Source organism: Hirundo rustica, chromosome 3 (genome assembly GCF_015227805.2).
Source record: "Hirundo rustica isolate bHirRus1 chromosome 3, bHirRus1.pri.v3, whole genome shotgun sequence".
NCBI lineage: Eukaryota > Metazoa > Chordata > Aves > Passeriformes > Hirundinidae > Hirundo > Hirundo rustica.
The window spans coordinates 48,358,528-48,375,358 of NC_053452.1; the positions used below are offsets into that span (position 1 = coordinate 48,358,528).

The 16,831-nt window shown below is 40.9% G+C and overlaps 1 protein-coding gene across 1 annotated transcript in view; it reads right to left on the reverse strand.

Moving 5' to 3' along the window:
- Positions 1–3,541: 3,541 nt before the first annotated feature.
- UST (uronyl 2-sulfotransferase) overlaps positions 3,542–16,831 on the reverse strand; it is a 154,269-nt gene continuing 140,979 nt past the window's right edge. Inside the window, exon 8 of the mRNA XM_040060230.2 lies at positions 3,542–7,160. Coding sequence (XP_039916164.1) covers positions 6,877–7,160 — 284 coding nt within the window. The 3' untranslated portion in view covers positions 3,542–6,876. The remainder of the gene's footprint in view (positions 7,161–16,831) is intronic.

Consider the following 16,831-nt stretch of genomic DNA (forward strand, 5'->3'; position numbering starts at 1 on the left):
AGATCTGGAGCAGGAATGAAGCCTGCAAGGTGGGCTCAAAGACAAGAGCCTTCCTCCACTATTAAAGGTTAGAGCTAGGCTCAGCAGATCATGCATCTCCACAGACACTTGGAACAGAGGATTATGTCCACATTTGCACAGTCTTAAGATGCTCCCTAGAAGGTAAAGGCAAAAGCTTTAATGATGTGTGCTGTCCAGGTGAAGGAAGGACAGGGAAGAGATGAGAGGACCTGATCTCTCAGGCAAGAGGCATACGCCCTGCCTGATAAGTAGAAGGTATCAGAAGTTTGGGTTTATGAGTACATCAGACAAAACTGACTGCTTGGTGAACTGTGAGAGAACTCTCTTCACTCCAGTTGCTGAACGCTTCTTTTTCAAGGTTTTTAAGCACCATGGAAAACCAAATGAAAGCAGAACTTAGACCACACACATGAACACAGGTCTGATGACTTTTCAGGTAGGATACCAGTGCCATATATTGTAGGAGAAAATGTGACCATATTCTTGCAAATGGCTAAATTTACAAGACGTGACTTCAGCCACCCATCTGCTTATGTCCTCTTAACTGCTACAGGAACTCTGTTCCCAAACAAAAAGCCACCTGACCATACCATTTCTGCAGGTGTTTAGTATGCAACTGAACAGATAAAACTTGGAATTAATCTTTGTCTCAAAAGGAAATTAATGGTCTGCAGAAGGGCTAAAACATCATTCATATTTAGGCAATTAACTGAAAGGTTTTCTCAGTTTTAAAGTAACTAAAATTTTCCATGGTAGTTGTTTCGCTTTCTAAAATCTAGGCCTGATCTTACAGCAGAAAAGAAAATTCAAGGATTGGCTAAATTATCATCAGTCCCTTTTCACAACCTTTCTGTGTGACATTTGGAATATCACTTACCCACTTGCTGTATCCATTCCCAATATATGAAATTGGGATAACAGCGCTTCTTTACCTCCACTGTGGATCAAAAGGATAAGCATATTAATTATTTTCCAAGATGCTTAGACAATATGGTTTGTGAAGAAATACCCTACACAAACTGACCTTGGGAAATACAGCAAATACAGCCAAATACAAACAAATGGAGAAAGTCAAAATGGAAAAGGCTTAGAGATCCTCTGTGAAGCACAGGTGCCTCATTGCCACTTCTAGCACGTTTATCCAGCATGATCTTGAGAATCTTGTCTTCTCTGAGGAATCAGACTAACAACTGCAGCTGACTTCCTCTCCCTGAGCTTCCCACCACACAAACTACATAGAAAGCTCTGAGAAATCCCTGTGTGTTGTGGGAAGCCATAGCCTGGACTGTCACTCTTGTGTCTGATACCAACTGTAACCACCTCCGTTTCTTTCCTGCACCTAACCTGGAGATGATCATGAGTTCAACACTGTGACATGCAATTGGCTTTTGCTACCTGACAATGGTCCCATGGCCCTTGAGGTTATCCAAAGTCTTCCGTAGTAAACTGGAGAACTGTAGGAATACTTTCTCTTGTGGCACAGTAACTAAATATTACTCCGCCTGTTAGCAGCAACACTGTGCCAAGGATTTGTTTCACTCTGCTCGTCACTTGCACTTGGAGAGAGGTTTGCTGAAGGATCAAATCCATGTCTCTGATGAGCTCCTGCACATCAGATACAGGAACAGGCTGTGGGCTTATGCTCTGCTAAGTTTGTGAGGTGAAATGGCAATTCAAAAACGGGGAAAAAGTAAAAAATTCAGTACTGTCCTGCTAACAGTATAAATCACAAATTTTAAGCAGCATTTGATTTTGAAGCATCGTCTCAAGTTTTCTAGATAAGACAAAGGCAGTGCGCAGCTCATGTGCCATTGCTGCTGGCTGCTCTGTATCATCCTTGTGTTTAGACCAATCATCTTAACTCTGAACATCACCTCCATGTATTCCTGCTAATCTCTACTTTTCACAGCAGCAATTGCCCTGCAGTATGGCTGAATTCTTCAGCTATTTTTTTGCCCATTGCATCCAAAGCAGGGAACAGAGATGACAATAGCAGACTCCAATACAATGTGCCTGCCTGACAGCAGCATTATTAGCTTCCCCTTCCAGCCACAATCAGTTAAATACAAAACCAACTCACATTCCTCCTTTACCCGCTCAGAAAAGGAAATCCACATGTTTGTATTCAAAATCCGCATTTAAATAAACCAGTGGTCAAATCTTGCCATCTTACTGTGCCTGCAAGGCCAAATTTGTATTTGCAGAAAGCCTTCCCCTTCCCCCATCCCACCGACCCCACAACAACCTTACTGCAGGCTCTTCCAAGATGACAGGGTCAGCCATTGGTGCCGGGACACAACCATTACGGTGTGCTGGCGCTCTCATCACACACACAACTGAGATTAGACGTTTACAGCACGTTGCAGCTTGGCATACAATGCCATTTCCAGACAAACCAAAGAAAACTTATGACTGTTTCTCAGCTGTGAGACATCAGGAATTGATTTATGCTGGTTGCATTTTGACTTTCAACCTTCAAACTAAGATCCCTTCCCATCCACTTTAAATACTTTGCAGTGAAGTTTTTTTACCCTCCAGGGGCCTCTTCTCACAGAGTTGCCTTCCAGCACCTTCCTGCCATACCTGCAGGTACTTAAGCAGAGCCTCACTTTGCAAACCCTCCCTCAGGACAGACCCTGCAAAAGTGATTCCAGTGATTCCACTGCCAATGAACAGGCACTTCCAAGGCTCCGTAACACCCATTTTTCCCATGGAATCTGCCTGTGGAGGTTCTATATGTAGCAACACTCAGTTCTTTACTCTGCTCTTGGTTCATGCAAGCAGACTGATCAACAGCGTTCTGTGTGTGAGTTGAACTCCTTGCAAAAAAGGCCGAGTCCTTAAAAATAAAAGAGAAGGAATGCTGTGGTACTCTATTCTAGTATTTTAGCTCTCAGAAAAGTTGCTGTGTTGTTTTAGGCTAGTGTTCTAACATCACAGATGTTCCCTTTCTTAAAATGTAGGGAAAGATCAGAGCAGCATTACTCTTAGCTGGGAATTACAGGTCTTTATTTTTTATAAGAATGAAGAATTTTATTCTTTGGCAGGCAATGTTTTTTCATTTGATAAGAGGATAAAAGTTGGATGCAGTGTGTGATTTCCTTTGCTAGTCAAAAAATGTACCAGTAAATTCACTTTTATTGTATCAAATACTGAAAGGAAGAAAAATTCCATGGCTTGAATTCACAGATGTGTTCTTGAACATTTAAATTTGTCACTTGCTGGTGTGTTTATGATACAATGTACCATTCTACATCCTAACACTCATATGATCCATCAGAGATCCAATGATAAAAGAATTGCAAAGAAACTGGAGTGCTTTAAGTACACCATCAGGTTCATGTACTTTCAGCTCTGTCAAGCTACTTCTCTACACACAAGTAGAGAGCATTTGAGATACTTGGATTTAGCCCTGCATCACCAACAAAATTCATGTGAAAGAGAAGTAAATTGAACAATAGAAACGGAAACAAAAAATGGCACAATTTGTCATTGTCACTTGAAACCTAAGAGTAAAATTTATTTTTTTCCAGAATGCTGCATTTTAACAACAGTTGATTCTCTCTTTAGTGTGAAAGCACTGATACTTCACTTACATTGTAACATCACCATGACTACTGAAGCTTTTATGCCTGGCCATCAAACACAAGATCTAGCGAAAACACAGTGTATGGAGACTAAGTTGTTTTTCTCCTAGATAAAACTTCTACTTAGCAGCCACGGAACACTGGACAATGCACTTCAATGTACTGACCACACATCTCAGGTGAGTAAAACAACTCAGATTTCAGCTCACACCTCTGGATAGTCTGGGAGATGGAATAACCCAGGAGCAACCTGCTCCAGTGTCACTGCTCAAGTATGACTTTCAGAGGATGCCCTATGCTGTATCCAACCCTGTTCTGTTGGGTACAGCTCCAATGTCTTACCCACAGCCATTGTATCCAGGCAGGAAAACTAGTGTAAGCAAGAGGACTACAGCACCAGGAAGAAATGTGCAAGTTTTATTTTTAAACATCATCGATTGAAAAATAAAGAATCATATGGCTTACTGATATTTCAGGAGATAGTAGTGAATAAGTTAAAGATTTCATTCCAAAACATATGTTGCTTCACTCATGGTTAAGCTAATGTAGACATATATTTTCTTATTTTTTTAAGTGTTGAACAGCCACCTTTTTCCCCCCACAAAGATCTCCAAGTATATGCATTGGCACTTTCTACAAAGCTATTGTGGACTAAAGTTTTACAGACAGTGATTTTTTTTTTTTTTTTCCCGATTAAGAAATATTAATCAGATCCAAATATAATTATTTAAATCAACTTCTTCCTGAGCAACTTAGAATTTGGAATGTGCTGAAAAGTTTCAATAAATAAGTCAAAGATTTACCAGCTTATAACGTACCTTTTAAAAGTTAAGCAAAGTATATTTAATGACAGAGAAATAGGGCATAGGACCAGGAATATTAGATGCTATGTGCCAGATAAATTTAAGAATTACCATTTGAGGAGGAGACACCAGGTTGATTGTTACAAAAATACACCAACATTAAAACCCAGCGAGTAAACCACTAAGCAGCTTCTGTATTTAGATTATAAGTAGTGATGGTTGAAGATACCATTAAATAAACAAACAGATAGAAACAGACTTTACTGGAAACGGCAGTGGACTCTCAGGAAGGGTAAATGTGTTAAGTGACTATATTCTGTTAAAACATTGCCAGAAAAAGGATTCAAACAGAATTTCAGAAACATGAGAATACTAGTTCTTTCCAAAATATAACAACTCCACAGTGTGTAAACTAATCATTACTCTTTCAATGTAATTTCATAGAAACCACTTAAAATATACAATGCAGCAGATTCATATTTTAGCTAATATGTTAGTTACTATCTGTGCCATTTTCAGCTTTCTTAAATGTGCTCCCCCACAGTAGTGCATTGCTACCACCAACCTGGGATGTTAATAATGAGAACAGAATATTTTCCCTAGTATTTTCTGTAAGTTAGCGTCTTGTCTTAACTCTCCTTTATTTTCATTCTCTGTGTGTAGTTTAAGACTGAGTGGTGAAGAAGATCAACCATAATTTTTATTGGTTCTCAGCAGGCTCATGAAAGATAAAACCCTTGGAAAGCCCCTTTGAGCTGATTCCGAGTTTATATGCTTCATCCATCACAAAATAACTTTTGCTTGATATAGCAAACCAAAGTATGACCTTGCAGATGGCAGCTGTGGAATAGGAACCAAAACTTTTCTGGTAGATGTTTGAGAAAGGATGGGAGATAGACAGAGGTGGATTGTCCTCATCCTGGCAAGCAGCTGCAACATCTTGTACCTGCTTCCTTCCTGTGCTCTAGGGACAGCAATTTATTGCTCTTATTCTCTATTAGTCCAGCTTTTTCTGGCAACAATGGTGTGTAAGAGGCCAAGGTCTCATTGAGATCCCAAATTCCCCCCTATTCTGCTGTGTAGCAGAGGGCCAGAGAGCTCTGCCCAGGGCTGTCTGTGGGTCTGTCACTTCTGCACCACCAGGGCTGGCAGGCTGCCCAACAGCCAGCACACCCACACGTCACAGGGAATCCCACTCCAGGGACACCAACCTGAACAACAGCAGCACTTCACATATTGGTGCTACTTCTCTTTCCCCTCCCAGCTTCCACCCATCCCTTCTCTACATTTGTAGTGATTCACAAGGGCAACTTTCACAGTGACCCTCTTAAAAAGATATCACTGAATCAGTTTTGGTTTCAGAGAGTGCATCTTCTTGTATTTATTTGATAATTCTGAAATATTTCAACTAGAGAAGCTGTGGATGTTCACATTGTTAATCTTCCTTCTAGCCACACTAAAAACAGGAATCTGGTGTTTGTGGTGGTGGGGAAGCTGCGTTCAGATTCAGATGTGAACAATTAAATTCTGCAGTTGCAGAAATACAGGTCGTGCTTAACAGGAGTTCCAGATCACCTGAGCTTTTTAATGAGTCACTTTTTCAGAATCTCTTTGGATTTGTGACCCCCAAAAATAATAAAAATCTAAAAATACCATTTTTCAACATAAACCCCTTATGTTACACCTTTTCCTTTAGGGTCTAATAGAAGCATACTCTACTGCTGAAATAAAGCTCTGCCTGGCACTTTTAATTTGTTGTTGCCATTTACTGACCTGGTAACTTTTCCCACTCTATGAACTAGAAGGTTTTACCAAAAATATCTGGTTCCTGTAACTGGCCTTATACTCACTAGTACTGTTTTGGCAGAACAGTAGCCTCTCTCCTCGGGCACAGGTAATTCAAGGAGCTGTCACCTAGCCTCTTTCTGAGCCCGTTATCCTTGGATCTGAAGACAAAGCAATGGCTCAGACCCCACCGCTGGAATACCAGTGTGCTTTGGACAAAAAGAGGCACTGTTCCCAAATGGCTCACTGCCTGTAGTTCACTCGCTGGTAGCTCATGCCACAGTGTTACGCCATGGAGACTTGTTTCTGATCAAAGAGAGAGATGAGAATCTGTAAAATTTACTTTTCAAGAGTATTCTTTTATAGCTATTCTTTTGTATTTTGCAGTTCTCACAGGACTACTGTGTATTCCAAAAGTTATTTTGTGACAGATGGTAGGTACTTCTCTCTTGAACTATGCTATAGCAAGGATGCTAGAGCCAACACTGTATAATGAATCAAACCTGCAAAATCAGGTATCTCCCAATGGCTCCAGCATGTGGGAATGGTCTCTTCTGTTCCATTTCAAATCCGCTGCGCATTAACTCAGTTCCTTAAGGAATTACTTATAATAATTATTGAAAAAAATCTTAAGAAAACTGGAGGAGTCACCAGAAGAGAAAGGACAGCTCTTCCATCCATCACCTTTTATAGATATCCTCTAGCCACTTTTCATCATCTTCTTCCTCATCATTTATTGGTTCCTCTGTTTCCAGGGGAGAAGGAATGAAGAACTCAGGTCTGGGACTTGGTTTCCTGATATGAGACTTCAGTCCAAACTTGCGCTTTAGCAGGTGGAATTGTTCTTTGACATAGTAATAAAACTCATATTCGTATCTCATGCGTTGGTAGAGGACCTGTATTGCTTCTGGAGAGGGGACGGTCTTTTTCACTGTCACAGTCAGATTGCCAAGTTTCCTATGTTCTGTAAAGAAAGAACAAGCAACATGGTGGGTGCTGATTAGTGAGACCAGATGTAAACTTTTTAATTTAAGGTGTGGCCCTACTACATTACTGATACAAATGAGTTCAAGCTGTCTCTAACAATGGATTAACTTTTAACAAGATATGAAAAAATACAGATGTTTGAAGTCAGACTTGCATGTTTAAATACTGCTAGTTCATACACATCTTGTCAGCAGTCACCAAAGATCTTAATAGTCAATGGCTATCTGAAAATGCAAACCATGTCATATGAACTATGAGCATGAGCTACACATAGAGAAACCCACTGTCTTGCCTAGCGTTGGAAATTTGATGTCAGGCACACCACTGAGCTTAAAATAATCTATTATTTCCTACGTGGCATATGGTGACCTGTCTCGGTTGTGCTTTTTTATAGTTCAAATCTAAACAGATACTTGTCAATCTGAATCCGTCTCAGGGTAGCACCGAAAGATTGTTGGCATCAGCACATGACACCTTAACTGTGCCTGTTAACTTTCTCATCCTGTTATACCTGTTAATGGAACTAGACTCATCTTCCTGTCGTGTCCTGGCAGATTTCATTACTTTTTTGTTCATCTGACAAATTTTGCTTTGGTAAATTGAAACACAGACCTTTTACTGTTGATAAAGAATTAGAGTTACTAACAAAAATATTGAATTGTTGCTTCCCCTTCTCTCTCAATAGATGAGTCTATCAGTGGAGATGAATGCATTTGAATGAGGTGTAAAGCAAACTCTGAAGGCAATAATTTTTCTCTTTTCTGGATGGCATTAGGCTACGAGAGCATCCTAAGCATTTTCATCCTAAGTATATAACATGGAAATCTAATTCTTATTAGGCAACAGCAGTTCTTCAAGTCAGAAGTATTCAAAAGGGTCAGGCCATGAAGGACAGCAAAGAATAAGCTTAAATGGAGAAAGCAGACAACAAAGAACATTTCATGTATCCATCTGGGTTCCAGCAGCAGCAAGCACCCTCACTTCCAGAGGGAGTCCCTGAATCAAAATGTTTTACCAAAATCAAAATTTTACCACGAGTTTTGTTAGAGTTTTGTTCATGTGAGCAGAACAAATGGAGGTCTTGTGAAGCACCTGCCAGCAAAGCTTAACATTTGCTTAACATCTCTAGAGAGAAATAGGTTTTCACAATTGCTTACACATAAAGCTAAGGGATGCAACAATGGTTCCTAGCAGGAAGAGTAAGTTGTTCTTGGGATCCCACAAGCTGTATGTTTATCCAAGAGAAATAATCAAGAACAGCTTTTCAGGGAAGAGAGGAACTTTAAACTAAGACAAACTGTTTTATCCCAAGAGGTAATAAAATATGAGTAAGTCCATCTAGCAACAGCAACATTGCAACAGCAATGATCTTTAGTGAAAAAGTTCATACAAGATTTTAAATCTTGAAAAGTACAACAGATAGGCAGAGCACAGCATTGAACATGAACTGCTTTCTTTAAATTTTAAAAGATTAATATTCATATAGCTTAAGGTATCCGCACTTGTAAAAAAAATTACATTTTTAGTTTGTGGACACACATTTTCATCCTTGAGAATAAAGGACCCAAAGAAAAACAACTTGGAACATTTTAATAATACTACATGAGACAAGTGCTGCTGGGGTGGACATTCTTTTATCTACAGGACTTCATCGTGTCACACCCATCTGGTACAAAAGAAAAATGTTTTATCTGAAATAATCAGTTTTGCTTATCAACTGCAGCAGACTAATTTGAACTGTAGGAAGAATGATACAAAGAGAAGATATTTTGACTAGTTTACCCAATGCAATGCTGTTCTAAATCACAAAAAAATTATTTAAAGCATCCATTCTATTTTGCATCTATACTTTTAATTCCTTCTCTAAAGGAAAATTGGTTTTTATTAGGTGGTAATTATTAAAACATACTAGTGTGCAATTAAATGGAACTTTTATACCAAACTTAGCAGTCCTTTACACTGAAATCTGTCTCTACTCACTTATATAAGTAATTAAACAACTCAGTACACAGAGTTCTCTGTTCTTTAATTACAGTAATGTATGATGAAATATGCTCTATATCTATATTTACTGGCTGTTTATCAGTTTGTTTAATTTTATTTAGATAGCAGTGAAATTATTAAAATATACCAAAAAACCCCCCAAAAACCCAAAAGAAAGATGCATTTTTTAATGTGCTATTTAGCAAAGAAAAAGTGCAGAGGAATGATCAGGAACTGCTTGTATTTCAAGCAGACGTTGGCACAGTTAGTGTATAGCGGCATTAGTGAATAGCGTGAAGTATTTTTGGTGAAAATATCTGGGTTCCCCAAGAGCTTACTCTCTTCTGCACCACCTTTATCCATAGACTGGAACAGACAACAAATGTCTCAGTCTTGTTAAATTCTCAGTCAAGTTGTTCAAGTTACCTTCAAATGGCCATTGAAGGGTGTGAGACGATTACACTCCAGAAGGCCAGTGTGCCCAGTCTGTCCTTGAGCGAGAAAACTTTCTTAAGATTGTTGAGCACTTCAAGACATTCCTCTTTATTGTGCTTAGCTGACAACTCCTGCCAGCTTTGCAATCTGGTTTTCTTTACAAATTCAGCAGCAAATATACACTACTAAATATTGCATTTATTACCTTAAGCCTTTATACTGCCCGCCAATTTTGTTTTTACTTTACGTAGGTTATTTCTGCTACAGAAAACTCCATTTAGCTCCCTAGAAAAAGCTCTTTACTTATATGGTCCCTCCAGGACTGTAAGTGGGGAAAGCCACTTTCACAGCTCCAGCTCCCTTCGGTGGCTGCTTCTCCCAGCAGAGAGAGGCATTTGTGCTTGGCCAGGAGCGCTGCCAACGATGACAAGGCAAAAAGCACGAGACTGTTTTCTTCGGGTGACAGTGTGCAATTCTCTGCTCTGTGCACACACCTGTGACTGCAGAAGAACACATCTGAACACACAGAAACACCCACACCCTGGAAGGCTGCAGGGGCTGTGTAAATTTTCTGGCTGCTGTTTGTTTGCCTTGCAGCACAATCATTGGAAGTGCCGAGCATGAAGAGCTGTGAGGTGTGGGTTGTTGGATGGCGTGAGTTGGGCCTGTGCCTGGCTGCAGGCTCAGCCTTTTGATAAAACAAGTGAACTCTGCTATTTTTTGTACTTGAGCTTTATTTAGACTACATTTTAATCTTAAATGCTCTTAAAAGGCTCTCTAATACAAGCATGGATGAAATCACAAAACTGCCCCCTGAAGTTACCTCAACCACCTCTTCTCATCATAAAGCAAAATGGAAAATTAGGTAGATCTGGCTTAAAGCCAAAATAACAATCTGCATATGCTACATAAATCCAGCTGCCCCACCTAAGGACCCCCATTTTATGACCTTTGAGACATCTAACCAGATGGAGGGCAACAAACTTTTTACTTACCATTTACTTCTTAGGGTTATTTAAAAAAAATGTGTTTACTTTGGCATTACTTGAAATTACTGGAAGAATGTACTATATAGCAATGCAACCTCCCAGTGCAACGTGCTCACACCTTGAATTAAGACTAAACTGATATGCAGATATGAATGAAGAAAGTTACATTCTTTTGGGTAACCAGTTGATGAGTGTTTACTGTTACTTACCACACTCTCACTTTTTTTTTTTTTTAAACTAAGAAATGGACATTACTCACTGCAGCAATCCAAGCCATAGGGAAAAGTGAGTATTATAACTTGTGGCTCCAAAACCCCTGAATTGCCATATTTAGACAAAATGATCCTAACGGCATTCTCCACCTCAGAAGAAAACCTCAGGATGATGGCTCTCCAGTCTCCTGCTGTTGAAGCCACAGGGAGCCGGTGCCCTGGGGGGCCCTTGAGGAGAGGTGAGCCAGGCTGGAGGCAGCGCAGGGTGGCTGCAGGCCAGCAGAACCGTGGGATTGCCGGGCTCACGCCCGCGGTGGAAGAACGCCGCGCAGAGCTGCGCTGCTCCCACGGCTGTGAGAACACGATGGCTGTCACAGATACAGCAAACTCATTTCCTGCAACTGTGCGGGGAGGCCCTGCTCTCAACTGTCTGCAGCTGAGTTACAGCACATACCTACTCCTGCAGCCTTTCAATTGGAAGTAAATGCATGTCACCGTGGTTAGCTGTGACGTACGAAGCGGTGAGGGTCTCTGCTTGATCTGCCTCTCGTTGCTCTGGTGCCAACCAGAGCTCTGATAACTACGCTAGAAATTATCTCCCCTGGAATGTTCAACTGCAGCTTAGCAAAAAATTCTCTGGCACAACTGATTTGCTTTACAAACTTGAAATTTTCAGCCTGGCTCTAGAAGAATATCTGGAAAAGGACAGTTTGGGGAGAATGGATGAAATGCCAGTGTGCTGGGCTTGCATGTCTTTCCAATGGCCACACGGCTACTGCTGCTCAGGAGAGCCAGCTCAGAGCAGGTCCCTGGATCCAAGCCGGGAGAGGGATGGTGTGCTGCAGCCACACTCTGCCATGGAGCACCATGTTAATGGAAAGCAGGGATAGTGGAGCAAATCTAACAGAGTCACTGGCCAGGCAGAAATAAATTAAAAATCAAAACTGATTGAAAAGCGAAGTAGCAATTTCTCCCACAGTATTTACCAACTTTATCTGAAATACCATGAATCCCAGCTATTAACATCTTTACCACTAGTTTACTCCCCTCTCAGATATTCACACTGACAAAATACAGTGTAAGTTTTAATGACACGTAGGATAAAGATTAGATCCTCACGCGCATACTGGGGACAGCTATGCCAAACTCATGGCAATGCTCGCCTTGCTTTGGCACTTCTGTCCTGAATTATGGTGGACACGGAACAACTCCTAACTCCAGGGGATTAGGAGAACTCTCACACACTGGCACACAGCCGTTTCCTATCTTGTAAAGGTCAGGTATGGATCCCTCTGAAACAGCAACTCTCCAGAGATCACAGAAACTCCCAGAACTTCAGAGATCTGCAGTCCTAGGAAATGGAACATCCTATCATTCATCAAACAGGGATCTTGGCAGCAAATATACCAGACTGTAATTAGCCCGGACACTGTAAAATGATAGCTGTTAGTGACAGAGATGCAACTAAGTGAGACAGCAATATTCCTTCTTTCTTACCATTACAATGAATAAATGGAGGAAAGAATAGTCTCGCTGTTACCCTTACATAATTTCATTATTTATTTTAACACAGACAAAATGCAGGAAGCTCTGATAATGATAAGGTGGCTCAGAAAAATGGAGGGATGCCAAAACAGAGATTAGCCAGGAAGAGTTCAAAGAGATAATCCAAAAGACATGTAATTGAACAACTACTAATGTGCGAGGATGTAAACACCAAGGAGGCATGGCATAAACAACAGCATGGAAGAAAGATGAAGAAAGAAAATAAAAGTTAGCGATAAGTGATGAATGCAAGTAGTATTTTGGGCTGATATGGCCATAATGGCAAACATCTTCACCATGCAAATAACATTTTTTTGGAAAATACTACAGAGGTCAGCACTGCACTGGTCTGGCTGTCACCTGCACAGTGCAACAGCGGTATGAATTCAGCAGTGTTCTTACACGCTCCTTGAGCTGTTAAAGGTATTACGCCACTACTATGAAACACTTGCCATACAACTCAGCAATGCAACTATGTAACTTTCTCCAGCTACCACTCTCTGAAGTCTCTTCTCCAACCAGTAAATATTATAATGAAATCTCTAAACTCTCCTCCTGGAAATGAAACAGTGTTAGGCCTTTGCTCCTACCAGCTCAGAGCAGTGGATCCAAGAACATGGTTTTCCAGCTGCATGGGATACCTCAGCCAACCCTCCTGCACCACACACAATCTCCGATGCTGTCCTCAGCCTGGAAATGTGCTGTATCACACGCAAGATAACAAATCTCAGCAGGATCTTCTAAGAGACTCCTTTATTTGGTGCACTTTAATGTTGCATTCCTAGTTCAGGTAGTTTAACACAGAAGAGAAAGGAAAGTTGAAGAATAACCCACACTGGTAGAAAGAACAGGCAGATTCTCATGAGAATGTGGTCAGGTACTTTTATAGCCATTAAGCAACTTTTAAGTTGAACTAGGCAAGAGTTGGAGGTGCCAAAACCAAAGTCATCTGCAGAGGAAATGCCAGGATTGTCTAGTTTGAGTTGCTGAAACAACTGCTATGGTTGCAGCTCATACACTACAATTTCTAATGTATCTTTTATAGCTGTTTAAGAGTTATTGAATGAATCCAGTCACATCTGGATCTTACAAAACCACAATTTAAAAATAGGTTCTTACAGAACGCTTGTGAACAGAGCTGCATAGTAGGTTATGCAGATGCTAACATTATCACTTTTTTGCAGACAGAAGAGAGAGTCGCAGTGACCGAGACAAATTTCAGCAGTGCTTACGAGCAGGAAAAGCTTCACCACAGCTATGTAATGCAGAAAATCTGCAAGAGATACAGTCCATGACTTGAGAATCTAGAGCAGGCATCTTGCCTTTGTGCTTCGAATCATGGTAGGTGCTATGTGTGAATTTTGTCCACAAAAAGGAAATTATGAAGAGGCATGCTGTGCAAGCTAAGATGTCCAAGAGGGATGGAGAGAGGTGGAGGTATCTTTATTTCCATATATAGTATTGGTAAGTGAAACACTGGCATATAGCATCCAGTTTTGTAACCACATCCTAAATCAGGAAGAGTATGAAAACAGCCTCAGAATGAAGACTGAGGTTGAAAGGGACACTTTGAGGAAAGACGATAAATTTGTTCTGGTCAGCTTACAAAAAAAAAAAAAGATGATTGAGAGGTGACTAGCTTACAGCATCTGCATTTTTTCATGGTGAGAAAACTACAGGCACTGAAGGGTTGGAAGCAGGAGCCAGACAAATGCAGACTGGAAATATGGCACTGCTTTCTTGAAGTGGTGAAGGTGATAAATTGTTAGTACACAACAAATGCAGTTGATTTGCTATCATTTGATAATTCTGCATCAATGATGGATAACTTAATGAACTCCAGATATTGGTCTCTATGCAGAGGAGAGACTGTGTGGCCTGTAGCACACAGGAAGCCAAGCTCAATGACCTAATGACCCAATGATCCATTTAAGTTGTTCACAGATCCAAGTTTCGAATATCTTGCTTGTGTCAGCATCCAAGTCAGAAGCACTACACGCAAAAGCCTTTTTGTCACTGCATTTCAGATACCTCAGTGTGAATGTCTTTTTTGGAAGATGCCTGAACATCCAATCTGCTATGTTTTCTACTTCATGACTGTTCAAACCTAGTGGTCATCACCCTGTAGTATCGGGCTATGCAGGAATAGGAAATAATCCTATACTTTAAAAAAAAAGTTGAGACTGTGGCCTTAAAAATTTTTAATTCTAAATGCAGCCTCTTAGACTTAAGCCTAAGTCGTCCAAGAGCATACATATGACTGCTTATTTCTTTATATAACTACTGAAATGAAAAGTGAATGTAAAAATACTAACTAGGATGCAAGCAATGTCCAGTTATAAAACTTATGCACTGCCCAGGTAAAATCACAGCTGATAGGAGATACAGGACTGTTACTGTATGAAAGCTGCTATTAAAATGGGGGGCAGGGGGGAAAGATGCTATTGGTTCTTTCCTCCCCTGTGAGAAAGTGGCCAGTTCCAAGAAGATTTTTCTCCCAACCATGTCTGCACACAGACAACTGAAAGCCCCCAAGTGGTTTTATTTCTTATTATTTCAAGTTAGAGGCAGTCAAGAGAAAATTGTCTCTTTTGCCCTTAGGTTCTTTTGTGTATAATGAGTGACTGAAGGCAGCCAGGGGCCGAGGCGCTGCTGAAGAAGGAAGAATGCTACCAGAGCAGAAACAACACACTGTTCCTTTCAAGTTCACCCCCTCCTGGCTCTTAGCCTGACTGCCTTGGCCAGCTGCCAGGAGATTGGGACAAAGACTTCCTCCTCTGGCCAAAACCGAGGAAAAGGGTCTGTTGTTTAACACAGGCAGACTTGTTTCAGCAAGAGAAAAAAATAAAAAGAAGGGGAATTATATTATCTAGAAGCCCTGGGAGAGGAGAATAATCTCATAGTGTGGCTAATGCAATTCTCACCCTGTGCTTTTCCTGAAGAGGGAACTTTGTGATTTTCTACTCTACAGGCTAGAAGGCAAAGTATAATGTCCCAACAGGGCTAAGCTCTAAGGCTGCCAGGGTCTTCATGTCTGCTGAGGTCACTATGAACCAGAAACAAGAATGCATCTTTCCTCCTTCCAGGAAGCTCCAGGCAACCCACTCTGTCCTCCATGCTTGCACTAACAGGCTCGTGTGAAGGGCAAGTGTCCTCACTCACAAAAGAGTAATTCCTATGCATCTAGCAGACCTCCAAGAGTCTGACAGATAGATAAGCCAAACATTTAGCTATTTCAGGACTTCACAGTGATGAAAGCTCCTGCTGGATTTCCAGAAATGCATTAAACCCAAGTCAAGGTGAATTCATGCCTGGGATTTTCACTGCCTCTGTTGCAGAGCCTGCAGCCATGTCTGCAATGAGGAATCCTGGGACACTTGGGATTTGCTGTGATTTGAGTTTGTCTCTCTCTTGGGAATCATGGAGGGAGATGCTGTTGCAGAAGTTAGAGATACACACGGGCTCTTCATGCCAACCTCAGCGCTTCCTTTGCAGCGCAGCCACAGGTGAGGGATGGGGGGTTGGAAAAGGCAGAAGAAATTCCCTAGGTCTGGTGTGACCTGTTTGATCCTGAGCACCAAAGTGCCTCAGAGGCTGTATCACAGGATGTAGTGTCTCAGTGACCTGTGGCAGGAGACTTCCCCTGGCAATTCTTTATATGCATGACAGCTTTTAGAGGCAGGCCCCAGTTCTAGGGTAAGTATGATTTTGATCTGTTTGGGTTAATATAAATGAATACAGAATATTTTTAGGTGCTTAGAAGCTGTTCAAACACCACCAAGATTTACATATGCATGTACTTGCTCTATATTCTAGGCAATATATTTTCATCCAGAAGGAGTGTAAAAATAGCTTTTCTGACATAATTACAAGACTAAGAGTTTTGAAGACAAAGTCTTTCCTATGCACTCCATGCATCTGTATCAGCCAGTAGCAAAGACAGCTGCCTCACCTGTCTTCAGTGACTGACATGATCAGCTCCAGCACCTTTACCATTCCTGCTTGTGTGTCAACACTGAGAACAATCCATTGAGGAAAAAGGGATTGCACTCAATGATCTTTTTAAATTCAACTCCCATCTAACATTAATGTACAGACAGGGAAGAGATAGATGGGCACATTGTTCTGCCACCTATCACCTTGTTTACAGCAAGTATATTCCCAGTAGCCTTAACTCTATTGCTTGTTAAAGGACTTAGCTGAACACCCTGAAAGTACACATGAATCGGAATGAGAGACTTATGGGGTATGAAAAGCCATTGCTCCTCCGCTTAATCCTGTAAATTGTCTTATGTCTGCAGTATTTCAACCAGCAGTTTCATGTCAATGTTAAAGAGACTGGCTAGTATCAAAGTTTCCAGGTTAGTCTGCACATTACTTTAATGACAATACTAGACCTGACATAATGACTACTGTGCTCCAAACTTTTACTGCACAGACCTTTCCCTTGAGATTAATGAAACAGGAGATAAAATGATCTGCTG